This window comes from Lacerta agilis, chromosome 10, assembly GCF_009819535.1.
Source record: "Lacerta agilis isolate rLacAgi1 chromosome 10, rLacAgi1.pri, whole genome shotgun sequence".
Classification (NCBI taxonomy): domain Eukaryota; kingdom Metazoa; phylum Chordata; class Lepidosauria; order Squamata; family Lacertidae; genus Lacerta; species Lacerta agilis.
The window spans coordinates 21,935,088-21,950,483 of record NC_046321.1 but is presented as its reverse complement, the minus strand read 5'-3'; the positions used below and the strand labels follow the sequence as shown (position 1 = coordinate 21,950,483).

Genomic DNA, 15,396 nt, shown 5'->3' with positions numbered 1-15,396 from the left:
GTCGCCGCCCTGCTCTGGGACTCCCAGCGGCGACGGAGCAGGAGGAGCAGCCGGGCCGCCTCCCCTCGCTGGGGCGGGAACCGAAAGAGAGAGAGGGGGAAGGACTGTTTTCGCTCCTGCTCTCTGGCTGGAGGCGGGCAGGAAGTCGCAGGCAGGGAAGCTGAGGCCGCCTCGTGCAGCCCTTTCGCAGGCGAAGAAGGAAACACCTGCCCTGAGCCCGGCTATTTATTTAACCCTCTAGCTTGTGATGCGGCCGCGACCTGAGAGCTACCTTTACGCACGTGACGCTGCCGCTCCAGGGCTCGCTCTTCCCCCGCGCGCCTATTACTCCGGCAAAGGAAGCAGAGGCGAACTTGGAAGAGGAGCCTTCGCGGAAGCCTGTTGCGGAAAAACACCTCCACCCACCCCAAGGCGTCTTCTGCTACCTTGTGGCGCCAATCTGTGCGTGGTGGTTGCCTCTTTAATCATCCAAATGTTGCCAAGACAGAAGTCCATGGAGTTCAGTGGGGCTTGCTCGGAGGTAAACCTGCATAGAAGTGCAGCCTTTTTCCTATTGTGGGACTTATTCCCAGATAAGAGGGAATAACAGGCGTAGAGTGTCAATTCCAGACTGTTGATGGGAGATGGAGACCCACAACATGAGGGGCCACACATATATTCTCACAGCACACTACCCACCCTGGGACCCCTGACCGTTAGGTCAAGTCGTGGACTACTCTGGGGTTGCTGCACTCATCTCACTTTATTGGCCAAGGGAGTTGGCGTACAGCTTCCGGGTCATGTGGCCAGCATGACTAAGCTGCTTCTGGCGAACCAGAGCAGCACACGGGAATGCCATTTACCTTCCTGCCGGAGCGGTACCTATTTATCTAATTGCACTTTGGCATGCTTTCGAACTGCTAGGTTGGCAGGAGCTGGGACCGAGCAACGGGAGCTCACCCCATCGCGGGGATTCGAACTGCCAACCTTCTGATCGGCAAGCCCTAGGTTATGTGGTTTAAACTGCAGCGCCATCCGTGTCTAAAGCCATGTATAGATTTGTGTCATTGGGCACCAGGCCTATTCCTGCTTTTCAGGTGGTGATTCTGGAGTTTTGATGGATCTGTGTAGATTCTGAGTCATGCAACATTTGTCATAGAAATGCATCTCTGAGGACACTGGGGAGCATTATCTGGAGACAAAGCTGTCTATGAACTAGCATTTGGAAATGCCAGGCTTTCCCAAATTCAGACGTAATTGATGGAAATGAGGTCTACTGAAGACACGTATGACAAGTTCATGATCCATTACAGGAGTCACTGTAAAATTTCAGTTAACAAGTCAAGATTTAATGCATGGCTTTGTGTTCGCTGTCATGAAGGGCTTCGGTGCTTTGGGGCAGTGCACTGTTTTGTGAAGGCCAAATATAGAGTTATAATACAATACAAAATAATACCTTTTGCTGCATTCCCTAAACACACTTGTTAGTCCCAATGAACTCAGTGGGACTTCTGAGTAAAACTTATCAGGATTGTACTATTCATAGTGCAAGCAACTATTTTATTTCACAACTGTTGGTGCCTGTGCTGTAATTTGCACACAGTGTTATTGTGCAACCACATGCAAAACCTCTGAATGCAAGTTGATTCTTGGCATCCCCATTTATAATCTGGTATCTGTAAATGCAGCTCGAGTAACAAAAGGCAAATAAACAAAGGCAGAACAGTAATGGTTGACCAGTTTGTAGCAAACACAAACATCACAGATACTGAGCTAGCTCTTAAACACTTCAGCTTTATTGTACATTACATGAAACTTTTAGTAGCCAAGAGATTCACAAAGGAGTGAGCTGAACAGAAACCCTTATAACTGAAGATACATTTCGCTGAAATAACTGTTAAACGCTGCAAATCACATATGCCAAACAGTCCATTTTTAGCAGCCCAGGAAAGTGTTAGATCCATTATTTATCAAAAGAGGTATGTGTTTCAAGGCCTGACTGCACTGCCACTGGGTCTAGCAGTACCTGCTTCTCACAAAAAAAAAGAATCTATCTAGCCATATAAAGTACAAACTCAAATATTAGCTCCCATGCGTATTGGCATAGCTTTTTTCCCATTTCTTTGCTTTTCAGCATTAGAGAGAGAAGAGAGAGAATAAAACAAACACAATGATGTGGATCATTGAAACATGTGGGTAAGCTTCAACTTCAACATTTCAACTTGAAAAAAGCAATCCATGCATGAATTTTCTTTCCAACAGTAGCAAGAGGGAAGGGGCAATGCAGCAGGTCATGCTGTGGGAGTTAAACTGCTGCAGTGCTGGCTGCCAGTTTCCAGTGCAGTGGCGGAGAAACACTGTGGCCAGGCTCTTTACTTTTCTTCAGGGTTGCATGCTTTCATATAGGAGTCAATGATATGTGGGGGAACCCCTTGCAATAGTAGTCTGAAGAATGAGACCCCACCTACGGACAAGGAGGAAGACAGTAGTTAAAGCAATCAAATGAACAGGTGTTTGCAAAAACTGAATTCCAGCTGTAAGTGTCCCGATATCCTACAGGCATTGACGGTGTGTGTGTGGGTGGAGTGCAATAAGCTGAGTCTGCTTCCAAGTAAACAAATTTAGGATTTGCAGCCTTGATGTATCTCTGACTGCAGCATTATTTTTTTCTTCATGTAGGGTGAAATGGATCCCTTGGGAAGAGGGCCATCAAGGACTCATTGGTTCCATGTACAGTCAATGGGAGACTTAGAACCAAATCAGAACCAGGGTAGAGATCACGTTTGCCGTGGGAATGCTGCCAACAATGGGCTTCCTAATAACAAGCTATTGTTGGCCCCACTGTAAAGTGTGCAGGTACTCATCAGGTGAGCTGGTGCCATCGTGCTGCAAGTCTCCACACCCTCTCCCAACAGAACATGATGGTGAGTCACATGTATCGGTAATGGTGGCAAGAAGACTTAATGTGATGCAACTGATCCATGTGGAAAGTCCTTGTTCCAGACTAGAGCACACATTATGATTGCCAGAGGGATGCAAATGCAACCCAGCCTGGGGTCCTTAGAGTGTGGAGCATATTTATTTATTTATTTATTTATTTATTTATTTATTTATTTATTTATTTATTTAGCAGCTAAATAAATAGCCTATTGGTAGCATTATGGTTAGACATTAAATGTGTGGCGTCTTCCATGTCTCTTCTGTGCATCTTCCAGCAGTTGAAATAGATGTGTGACATGACATCATTGCCATTTGTCATCCAATGAAGTGCTGAATGCTGTCATGCCGTATCAATTATTTCCTTTCAATTATACCACACCATGAAACATGAATCAGCCAAGTGTAAGGTAACATTTTGTTCAGCCCTGAGAGCTGAGCAAATGGGTCCTTATGGTGAGATAGTCAGGTGATTGTTGCAGAACTCTCAACCCAACACCTATTTACTGCATCATGACTCAAACCACTTCAGTGGTTTTGCAGTGGCATGGGGAAAATGGGGGCAGTATCAAGGTGTGTGGAGGAGAAATAAGTTACAAAACGTAAAGCAGTTTGAATCCCCAAACCACAGCACACTTGCTTATAAGTGACATTAAAGCCAGCAGATCTTATTTTTCAGAAAACAGTATTCAGTACTGGTGTGCTAACACCTAGTAACAGTAGTAACATTTCCTTTGATGCTTTTTCAAGGTTTTAGGAATGTTCCAGCTGAACATTTAAATCATTCTTTGTTTTTTTCTGGTGCTAAATCGCTTTCCACAAAGAAATTAGGAAGCTGGATGCAGATCACTTTTGTGCTCACAGTTACAAATTATACAAACATGCTTAGAGAATAATCTCTTGGCCAATCCTTAGTGCTAGTCAAAATGTGAACATTGCCTTCTTAGAAAGGGCTACTGTAGCTAAGACCAAGAGAAAATAGGACCTGTTCGTGGGTTAGCACAGTTGGAGCTTCTACATGGTTCCTTAACATGTTATTGCAGCAATGTTTGCAATCAGGAAAACGTGGGAAGGGATAATGATGTGATTAATTCCTATGTTAGCCCCACCTGTTCCTAACCGGAATGATGCTATCCACCCGTTTTATAGGCTGTGGTGTGAGATGGAGCAACAGGAACCAGGAAACCCGCCACTTCAGTAAAAACAGGTCAACAACCCATCAGTGCATTACAAAGCAATAGACCACATGTCCTTTCCCTTGAGTTAATAAGCAATGTTGTGGCCAATCTTCTTTTGGGTACCTTTTTGATTACCCAGGGTGTCTTCTGGGTAATCTGAGGGTAAGGTATGCTGTGGATTCATGAAGCAAGAGAGTTTTGTGTGTACAGCCCCTTCATTACACTAGTTGAAGTCCAAACTCTCAATAGTGGTTCCCTTAGTGCAGTGATGGCCAAACATGGCCCTCCAGCTGTTTAGGGACTACAACTCCCATCATCCCTAGCTAACAGGACCAGTGGTCAGGGATGGTGGGAATTGTGGTCCCAAAACAGCTGGAGGCCCAAGTTTGGCCATCACTGCTTACCGTCCTGAGGCTCATTAAGGGGGGGGGGACCCAAGAACCCCTGCTATAAGTGTCCTAGAATTGCCACCAGTTCTGGCAGTATGCGAGGAGTGAGCATGGCCTCTAATAACCGAAAACTTACCTTCTGATGCATTTCCGATTCATGCCATAAACCTAAAGCACCAGGACTTTCTGAAGATGAACTTACCAATTGCTTCCAGTAAGTTTCAGCTCTACTGAGTCATGTTTTACCACTGACCCTTAGGGAGGAAGCTTTTTCCACATTCAACCAAATGAAATTGCAAGTTGCGTTTCTGTGCAATCTCCCATATCCAGCTGAAACTGCATTATTTGGATTGTCTTGACTCAAAGTAATTAAGGCATGCCACTGAAGGTTTTTGGTTTTTTTAAAAAAAGATATGCTTTCCTAATTTTCAGTGAATAGAGAAGACACACAATTTTTTTTAAAAAAAACAAACTGGCATGCTTTTAAAGCATTCTTTAAAGTCACTGTAGTGTAATTGTTTCAAGTAAAATTAGGTTTCGTATAAATAGCATCATTTCTATAGGCCAATTACTAGCTTTAGGTGCTAGAGTGCTCGGATACATGGCTTGCTTTTTATGTAAAGAAAGCTGTTAACATGGCTCAGGCTTTGTTGCGTCCTGCTGAAGTATTTATATCTACATATGCTGTTAGTAAGTGGTTGCGTCACTGCAGGGAGTTGCTATCACAAGCATTTATTGGACAGATTCAGCGAAAGTTGTTAATTAAGAGCACAGTGATATAAAAGTCAGTCTATTACAATATTGATTCTACAACCCCATTTTCATTAAATGACATAATGAAAATTATGCCATACGGTGGAAGGCTTTGTATGACGTAACAACAGACATAAGCTTCATATGCAGGGACCATATGAAAGCTTACCTTAGATGACACTATACATTCAAAAATCCTTACTGTGTAACTAAGGGAGAGAGAGAGAGAGAAGTTGTAAGCACTTAACTTGCTAAACACAAAAGTACAGAACTTGTTGAGTGAAATTATGTTCGCAACTATGATAAGATGACGTTTTAATCCTTAGTCATGTAAAAGATGTAAGAGAAAGAGGAAAGCAAATGGAGTGTCAAGATAGGCAGGGATCTAGCACTACTTCAACATTAACTATTAATACATGAAGGTTTATTAATTGTGCACAAACATAAATGATTGGCAGCTAATATAGAAGACACAATGAAGCCAATCAGATTGTGACACTAAAACTAAACAAGGTCAAATGAAACTAAACTAGATCACAGACATATATATATCCAGGATGTTTATCAGTACAGGGGGAAAAACCACACATGTAGTATTGAACTATTGATATATATATGTATGTATGTATGTATAAGCGTAGGTTGAAACTCTTTAACAGGCAAAATTATCAAGTTTTGTGTACATAAAAAAGTTGCACAATTTATGATGCAATCTTATACACAATTACCTGGGAGTAAGTCCCAGTGAACAAAGTGGGATTTACTTCTGAGTAAACATGCATATGATTGCACTGCATATCCTAGTTTATACCTTTGTAAGTAATGCATATATCTTTTAAGAAACGGTGTTTATTCTACATGTGTTTGGGAAATGGTAAGAAGGGAGTAGCCTTTAAAAGAAATATCCAAACTAGGTAGAATGGTTAGTATACAGGTTGCTATTTGCTATATAAGATTAACAGTGCAATCCTATGCATATTTTCTCAGAAGCAAGTTCCACTGTGCTCAGTGGACTTAGTTTCCAGATAAGTGTGCATAGGATTGCAACCTTAGTTTTGGAACTAATTGTGTACAGTCATTTTATAACGTTTTTCTGCTCATTAAAAAAAATAAAGGATTATAGGTAGCTCTTTCAGGCTATCTGAATGTTAAAATTAACTGCATAGACAATTATTTGATGTATGCTAGCTGCTGATACATAAGCAAAAAAAGTTACTGTAAGACATGAGTACAGAGATGAAATAGAAGTTCTCACCTAAGGTCTTCATAATCTGGATGTTAGTACCTAGAGTCTTGATGAATTTGGCCTTTTTTTTTTTTTGCTCATGCCATAACCAGTATGCCATGAATCTAAGAGCAAAGATGAAATGCACACTTCTCATGCAAACACATTTTGTATAGGAAGAAAGGAATGGAATGGAAGGTAATGCCCAGGGGAATATGATTTCAGAAACCTGTTTCTGCCCCGCCGAGAAGATTGGTTCTCCTGGGGTAATTACGCCATGATATATCACTGCAGGATTAGAATATTTGTACCAATATTTATTCTCATTTGAAATTATTTTGCATAAATGTTTAACAGTGTCAAGCTTGTTTTATTTTCAACTGGTAAACACCAGTTGTAATTTTTCAGTAGTTTTTAATTAACAAAGGAAACAAAAACCTGGACACATATCATGATTTTTTTAAAAAAAATTAAAGACTTGTCTGCACTAGTCTTTTTTCATAGAATTTGAACCTCCTTCAGACCTAGCTCCCAGCAGCTTGCTCCCTTCTGCGCTTCAGATGGGGGCGGTGGGAACTGTAATGAATGGGGCAGCCTGTATGGGGAGAAGACTACCTTGTACAAAAGCATTTGATTCCAGTATCAGTGTACTGTTTGGAACATCTAAATGTTCTTAGGATAAGTAACTAAACTGATGTAAACATTGTTGACCTTGTGACTTGGTTATGAGGAAAGTATGAACTACATGCTCAACCAGTTTAGCAGGAAGGAAGGCTGCTGAACTGTTCTAAGGATGGATTATCAACCAGCTGGTTAAGTAAGGGGTGTTTGACTTGAGTTAATAAAACAGTATCAAATCCCAAATTTTGTGGGTAGGGAGTAGGGAAAAGGAAACAAACACAAGTCTGGGATGGGATATTTGCAATAAAGGGGATTTCTTTTCCAGCTGTGAAGCAAAATGAAATGCATGCTTTCAGTGTGAAGATGTTTAGCTTTTCCATCTCTGGAAGTTAAAACAGAATTTTATGGCTTGGGATGTAGCAAAAAACTGTTATACATGGAAGGACTCATGGATGGAAAAGCATTTTAGAGCCATTTTTACCACAATGTATGAGTCACTGGTGACATAGAAATCGTTGTGGCTTTAAAAAAAAAACCATGTAGTGGCATTTTTATCCTGGATTGTGAGTAATGCAATTACAGATTGAGTTTCTGCAGCAGCGTGGGATTTATAACTGGAAAGCTTATGCTTTATAATGAAAGATTAGTCCAACATGACCTTTTAGGCTGGAAAATAAATGAAATGGCTTTTCTATAGCTAATTGTTTCTCGTGTGGTATAGAACAGTGAGCTCTGCCTGGGATGATGTCATTGCTTCTATGTGGACAACAGAGTAAAAAGGAGTCAAGAAATAGGACTATCCTAATGTTCAATTCTATATAAGCATGGACATTTTGTGGGACCTCTGTCCTGTTTTGAGTTGGGCAAGATAACTAATAACTTACACACAGTTAACCAAAGTCCAGAACAAACAGAAATGCAATATACCAATAAAACATTAAATAAATTGAAAGAGAAACATATGGAGATCCAATCACATATCATCCTTTTATCCTCCCTATAACATTCTTGAGATGTACTGTATTATTGACATTCAAAAATATTTCACCAACATCTTGGTACAGTATTGTTTTCTTTGTGTGTGCTTGCGCTTTAAGTGGTTTTACAACTTCTTTTCTACTTCAATTGTTATTGTTTACTTATTTAATGTAGGCCACCCAGAGACCTTTCAGTTATGGGGTGGCCTACAAATGACACAAGTAAATAAATAAATGGTCAATAAATCAACTGCTCCCTCATAATAGTCTATCACCATTTCGCTCATTAATTTTACTCCTCCAAACTAAACATCAACAAATAGCAAAATGTAGCTCTCTGCTATGATCACAAACATTAAGAAAGTAGGCCTCATGACCTGATCGATATTTCTCTCCCCTCAAAAACAATTTTGGGCTCATTGAGACAACCTTACCTTTAACTTCCAATTTGCATTCAACTTCTGCCTCACCCAGACTGTTGACAGCCTTGCAAGTATACGTGCCACCATCAAAGGGGCTGGGCTTGCGGATCTCCAAGGTGCAAACTCCCTGGTTACCAAACATTCTGTACCGGGGGTCATTCATGATAACTATTTTGTTCTTCATCCATGTGATCTTGGGCTGTAGTTAAAAAAAGCAACAACACAGAGTAGTTCAAAACAAAAACAAAAAAGTTAAATTTCCCTTTGTGGTTTTATATCAGTTAGGTTAGGTTTTATATTGGTTGGTTGGGTTTGTGGAGTGGGGCACCTGTTTGGGTTGTTTTTACTGTTATTTCCTAAATTCTATAGTTAGGTGTGAAGATTCTGAGGAAAATCCAATGCAGGTTCCTTTACCTCTCAAAACCAACATCCCCAATAGACTTATTATCCAGATTATTATCCAAGTTTTAAAGAAAACAGTGTCCATTAAGGCGATCATGTCTATAGAAAAAGAAAAAGGTGTATTTGAAGTTCCCAGTAACAGGGAAATGATTCATCTGCTTAATTTCTGAGTCTCAGGCTGCCAGGAAAGCTTCAGGAGGAGTAAAAATTTGGCAACTGTAAGTAGCTCAAGTATGTAGTTAGGAAAGGATTAATTAATTATAGAGAGAGCCTTCTCGGTGGCTACTCCCAGATTGTGGAAGTCCCTTCCAGGGGATGCTAGGCTGCTCCCCTCTTTGCTTTGATTTCACCGGCAGGCAAAGACTTTTGCGCAGAAATGCCCTTGGCCATTAACTGGCTGTTGTGGCAGGGTCTGCTGAGACTGGGTGTTGGGCTTGCGATTTGGTGCTTTTGAATGATTTTAAGGGGTTTTTTTTTAGTAGCGTTTTAATTGGGTTACTTGTTTGTTTTTCAATATTTATATTTATTGTGCATTTTAGCTGTATCTATTTTGATCTATGCTGTGAGCAGCCTTGGGTCGTTCACTGGGAGAAAGGCGGGGTATAAATAAAATGAATGAACAAATAAGTACCACAGTAGCTACACAGTAGAGATGAAGAAGCAAAGTAGGTTGTTTTTGGTCTTCAGATTACTTATCCATTTTGCTAAACAGCAGGAGTGCAGAAGAGGTGGGATCTTAGGAATCCAGTCTTTACTACAGCCTTTTCCAACCTGTTGCCCTCCAGATGTTTTGGACTACAATTCTCATCAGACCCAGTCAGGTGGGCACTAAATTGGTGAAGCCTACTTTACTATATAATCTTTCCATTGCCTGCTAAATTCTGGCCTGCTTTGTGAACAGATTAAAGCACTGTCCCATCTGAAAATGTCTGTGTTGATGTACAGTACAGACCTTTATGTCATTCAGCATGATAGCTTACCTTGGGATTTCCTCTGACGCTGCAGTTCAAAGTTGTATTGTAACCAGACACAGCATATGTATTAACTAAAGGCTGGGTAAACATTGGTGGTTCATTGAAATTGAAGTCCTCATAAACTGGGTTTTTGTAGACTTTCCCTGTAAAACAAAAGTTCAGGAACTGCTAGAAAAATAGTATTTTGTATTGTTTTAGCCATACTGTGTGGCTGATATTGTTCCTTTTAACAGGTATGTAGAATCATAAGAGCAGGCCTAGCATGTGACACACATCATCAAACACTAAATCAAAAGAGAATTAACACAGGCTGATTTAGAGGAATACTGGATTGTGGAGAATCATTGCCACAAAATACTGTTTACATCTTAAAAACCCCTGTTCGGAACCTTCACTCTGCTTATGACAACCAACTATGACATTCTATCCTTTATACTATAGAATCCTTCATATTTTTTTTCATTTCTGCACTCCCTCCATGTTTTCCTTCTTCCCTGTCCACAGGTGTTGAAGTTGAACGAAACAGCAAGTGTGTGGAAGAGGTGGCACCTTAGTAGCTCATTAATTACTACAGCTTTCACCATCCTGGTGCCACGACCTGAGGTTGAGCTCCAAGACTGAGTGAAAAGTATGGATTGCTAGATCAGACCAATGGTGTATCTAATCTAGCATTGTGTTCCACAGTGGCCAACCAGACAGATGCTTATGGAAAGCCCACAAGCTAATCAGGAGGCCTGGAGTGTACTATTTTATTATTTCCATTGTTTGCTACGCCTGATAGTGTAGCCATTCAGAATCCTCATTTTGCTCAAAGCAGAATACCTTTCATGGAAAGAAGTGGGATGTGCCAGTTCTGCAATAAAGCAAGAGCTGGCCAAATATCCCTTGTAAAGCAGACATGGGTTAAGTCTTCCTTATGTTCCCAAAATAGGATGGTAAGTAGTTTATGGGCTTTGGAAACAATATGGCTTGGGCATAATATGCAGTGACAGGAAGCATTCGACTTTTCTGACCATCTTCCTCTTTCCTCAAAACTAGGTTGGGGTGTGTGTGTCTGTCTGTCTGTCTGTATGTATGTATGTACATACGTACACACACACACACACACACACAAATGCACTTTAGAAGTATTCTGAATATTGCATTGTTTAGACAGGCCTTTGCAATATGTTTTTCTCTTTTTAAATAACCGGGACTTCTTGATGTTCTATTGATGTTTATATGGATGCTTCTGCTGATTTTACTATAACTTCGTATCCTGTAGACCACCTTGATATACCTTTAGGAAAGTGAGGTTTTAAAATACTTAAATAAACAAACAAATACATACATCTGCCTGAATGGAATGTGATAGCTGTGAGCCAATTATGTGAACTGGCTCTCAGCACAAGCATTCCTGAAATGAACTGAATGAGAAAATCCACACTATGAGCACATCACTTGGTTTTGCACTGTGCAGAAAGGCAAAATCAGACCACTACACATTCAGGCCAGCTGAAATTTTGTTTCAGCATTATATTGAAGGTAAAAACTAAATTCCCATTGATTCTGGTGAGTGAGTTCTACATCTTATGTGAATTTATCATCCAAGTAACTTGAACAAACAAGTGGCTTTTCCTCTCTCAAAGACAAATAGATTATGCCCCAACTGCAAGAAATGAGTGCTCTGTGCTCTGTGTTGTATTCTATTTCAGTGTCATAGTTTTAGAGTTAATCTAGCTAACCATCCTTGGCAATCACAGCGCTCTCCATTGTCCTTGTTGCATCCTCACTGAGGCCACACATATTTTCAGCAAAGATCCGAAAGAAATACTCATTCCCAATGATAAGTTCAGTAATGGTAGCGCTGGTCCGGTGGTAGTGTTCAATGACGGTGAACCATTCCTGCAAGATACAAGGCCAGGTTAAATTGCTATGAACAACTCACTCCTGTGATTATCAATTCATAAGTAAGGCCCACGGAGTTCAGTGAGACTTACTTCCAGGGAAGCATGCATAAGGACTTGCTTCCATTACTAAGTAAACTGACATTTCATAAATGAGTCCCCTGGGAAGACAACCAAGAGATCAAATGTTAAGGAAAGTAAGAAAGTTCATCAAAAAGCCCAAGCTCAAAACTGGTGAAACAGAAATACAGATATCCATTTAGTTCTATAAGTAGCAGCTGCTTATGTAACAAAAACAGCAACCATATGCCATACACCATTTCATAGGTTTTCCGAAGTGGGTAACTATGGCAAATGATAAGCTTTTTGAATAGCTGTACTATTTTGATGAAGCTGTACTTCATGAAATGTGAAGTAAGAAATCCTTTGCTCACCGTACTTACTTACTTACTTACTTATACTCTGCAGTAATCTATGAACAGAAAGTGAATTCTAGTAATTGGCACATTCCCTTTAGTAGTCCAGATGATCATTCTAGGAAAAGCAGTATGCTGAAATTTGAGTTTTCTGAACTTGGGGGTGGGGAACAGGGCGAAGTTCACTTGGCTTGTTGATTGCTAAAGTGCACCACAGATAAGAAAGCCAGAGACTGGAGTCAAGGTGGGGTGTGTGTGGAATGCAAAACCCTTCCCATTGCAAGGAGTTGTGTCCACAGTACCTAGTTTGCTTGCTTTTTCTTATTTACACTTATAGATTGCCCTTTAAACCCAGTGATCCCAGAGCAGTGAACACACATGTGAAACCATGGAACAATTCATTTAAGCATAGTCAAAACATTGCATTGCATAAAACCAACAAAGCAGTTCAGCAGTAAACCTCAGACTCAGCATGACCACTCACAGACCTCTTCCTAATTATTATGTATTGTATTTGTTAGTAGCCCCCCCCCCCCGGCTGAGAACTGACCCCCAAAGATCTTACAAAGTGTTACAAACATTAAAAGTTAAGTATACAAACCAAAATAAAATGAAAAGCTTAGAAGCACAGCCTGTGTGTTATATATCTATATATAGTCATATTCACATGTGCAGACATAACTCAATCTGCAGTCTGAGGCTCCCTTGTCTTGCCTGTCTTTGCTCCACCCTCTTCATACCTCTTTGGGTTCTGGGAAACCAGGGGGAGGGGGAGCTTCTGATTCTGATTCTGAAGTGTTCCCTGCCACAGCCTTTCCTGTTCACAGAACTCTGTTATCTCTTCAACTTCTGACAACTCCTCCCAGTTTGCTCCCTTCTTCTCCCTCTGACCACTCATCGTCATCCCACCACCAATGCCCTGGCTCTGAGCCTTCTTACTTTGGGGTTCCCTTGGGGGTTCCCCAGCTGGTGCCTCCCACCACTGCTTTACATGCAGCCAGTCCATGACATCCAGGGGGTCACCCTTGAAAAGGCTCATTTTTGTGTTGCCACTCTCTGCACCTCCCTCATAGGGAGCAAACTAATTTGGAGGTCTTTAAGCAGAGGCTTGACAGAGGTCTTTAAATTTGGAGGTCTTTAAGCAGAGGCTTGACAGCCATCTGTCAGGAATGCTTTGGTGGTGTTTCCTGCTTGGCAGGGGGTTGGACTGGATGGCCCTTGTGGTCTCTTCCAACTCTATGATTCTATGAAACAGAGAAGGTTGTCACATGATGACTGCAGGGTCTGGGTTGGTTTATGCATGGGTGAATATATTATATAGTTGGCTTAGAATAGTTATCCACCTTAAAGCAGCAATGTTGTTAATGGAAGATTAAATCCATTCAAGAATACTTTATTGAGTACAGCGTGCAAAGCACACTTCAAAAGACTCTTGTTCAGCTTGGCAGAGAAGTAAGAACAATGCAAACAGTATAAAGTTCGCAACAGTCACAGTAACTGAGGCCAGGGCAGGAGAGGACTGGGCTTTGTTTCATTTACTTATTTAGTAAACAAAGTATTAACTGCTTTACTCCTCAAGTCAATTGAAGAGAGCACAGTGCGGGGGGGGGGGGAGCATCTAAACATTACCAAAGGTCCAGAGTGCAAAATTGCTTAACAACACTGCTGATTTTGAAGTTAATAGGCAGCAGAGAAAAATATCCAATGCTCTTATGAAGTAAGGGATTTTCCTGTCCACAGATATCACAGATGCTGGTCAAATTCGTTGTAAAGGCCTTTGTAGCAGCAGCAGCAGCAGCTGAAAAGGCATCTTGTATCACAAAAGCACACAACATCCACAAGAAGTAGCAACCTTTCCAAACAACCTTGCACATCCTAAGATTTGCTAGGTCAAAAAGTCTACTTACCATGCTTTTTTTGTCGGCCTTTTGAATTGTGTACCCAGTTATGTTTGCATTGCCATCATCCTTGGGCGGCTGCCATTCCAAAGCAACATTCTCTCCCCAGACATCTGCAATTTTTACAATTTGTGGTGGGCCTGGACGATCTGTGGCAATAAAGTAGCACCATCAATATTTCACACTTTTCCACAGCAACAATATGCTCAATTTGCCTAAGTGTTTAACAAATCATGAGTTAACCACAAACTGATGAACAGGGGCTAAATCTGCAGTTTGGTTCCACACTGCTGGAAACAGAGTTGCTCGGCCAACACAGAATTTAACCTTGCACTAGCACCCATTAGATAATGTCATGAATTATGTTGGCTGATGGTTGGGTGCACATGGTTTGGGGGAAATGGCTTCGCAGGTCAATTTGGACCTCCGGGAGGCCAAAAGTGGCCATAGGCCAGATTGTCCCCAACTCTAATTTAGAAGAGTTTGGATTTGATATCCCACTTTATCACTACCCGAAGGATTCTCAAAGCAGCTAACATTCTCCTTTCCCTTCCTCCCCCACAACAAACACTCCGTGAGGTGAGTGAGGCTGAGAGACTTCAAAGAAGTGTGACTACCCCAGGTCACCCAGCAGCTGCATGTAGAGGAGCGGAGACGCAAACCCAGTTCACCAGATTATGAGTCTACCGCTCTTAACCACTGCACCACACTGGCTCTCAAAAGATGTATTTCCTGTCTCCTCATCAAATGATCCCCCAAGTAGCTTACATATTATAATGATATAGAACAAAGTAATTAACTTGTCTCCCTTGGTAGTGGGGTGACCGACAGAGAGCTAGGGAGGCATTACATTCCTACTGTGAGCCCAGACACCATAGGCTAATTCCCCTGCAGGAAGCCTGCTTCCAGGCAGAACTAGGTTGTAGTTGTGGGGATTATTGTGTGGTCAGATAAAATGCAGCTTCTGACTTGCCTCTCAGTAGCGGAGTAGCCAAAAGAGAGGCTGGGGTGGCTGATGCAGTGGTACCTCTGGTTACGTACTTAATTCATTCCGGAGGTCCATTCTTAACCTGAAACTGTTCTTAACCTGAAGCACCACTTTAGCTAATGGGGCCTCTCACTGCCGCTGCGCCGCCAGAACACGATTTCTGTTCTTATCCTGAAGCAAAGTTCTTAACCTGAAGCATTATTTCTGGGTTAGTGGAGTATGTAACCTGAAGCGTATGTAACCCGAGGTACCACTGTATTAACACTTATTTCCAACTCTCATATGTTCCTGCTGCTGTCTTTGCAGGGTTTACAGTGAGCCCAGGGAAAATAGATTCTCTCTCCAGAAAGC

At 41.4% G+C, this 15,396-nt stretch overlaps 1 protein-coding gene across 11 annotated transcripts in view; it reads right to left on the bottom strand.

Moving 5' to 3' along the window:
• Window positions 1-1,753: 1,753 nt before the first annotated feature.
• Window positions 1,754-15,396, bottom strand: part of MYBPC1 (myosin binding protein C1) — a 94,634-nt gene continuing 80,991 nt past the window's right edge. For 8 of the 11 annotated variants that reach the window (XM_033163285.1, XM_033163276.1, XM_033163278.1 and 5 more), the window contains 5 exons: window positions 14,067-14,206; window positions 11,582-11,741; window positions 9,864-10,000; window positions 8,494-8,680; window positions 1,754-2,443 (listed from right to left, as the gene is read on the bottom strand). In XM_033163285.1, coding sequence (XP_033019176.1) covers window positions 2,352-2,443; window positions 8,494-8,680; window positions 9,864-10,000; window positions 11,582-11,741; window positions 14,067-14,206 — 716 coding nt within the window. In that variant the 3' untranslated portion in view covers window positions 1,754-2,351. Of the gene's footprint in view, window positions 2,444-5,405; window positions 5,446-6,690; window positions 6,750-8,493; window positions 8,681-9,863; window positions 10,001-11,581; window positions 11,742-14,066; window positions 14,207-15,396 lie in introns of all 11 variants that reach the window. The other 3 variants (XM_033163286.1, XM_033163277.1, XM_033163283.1) reach the window with 2 other exon arrangements.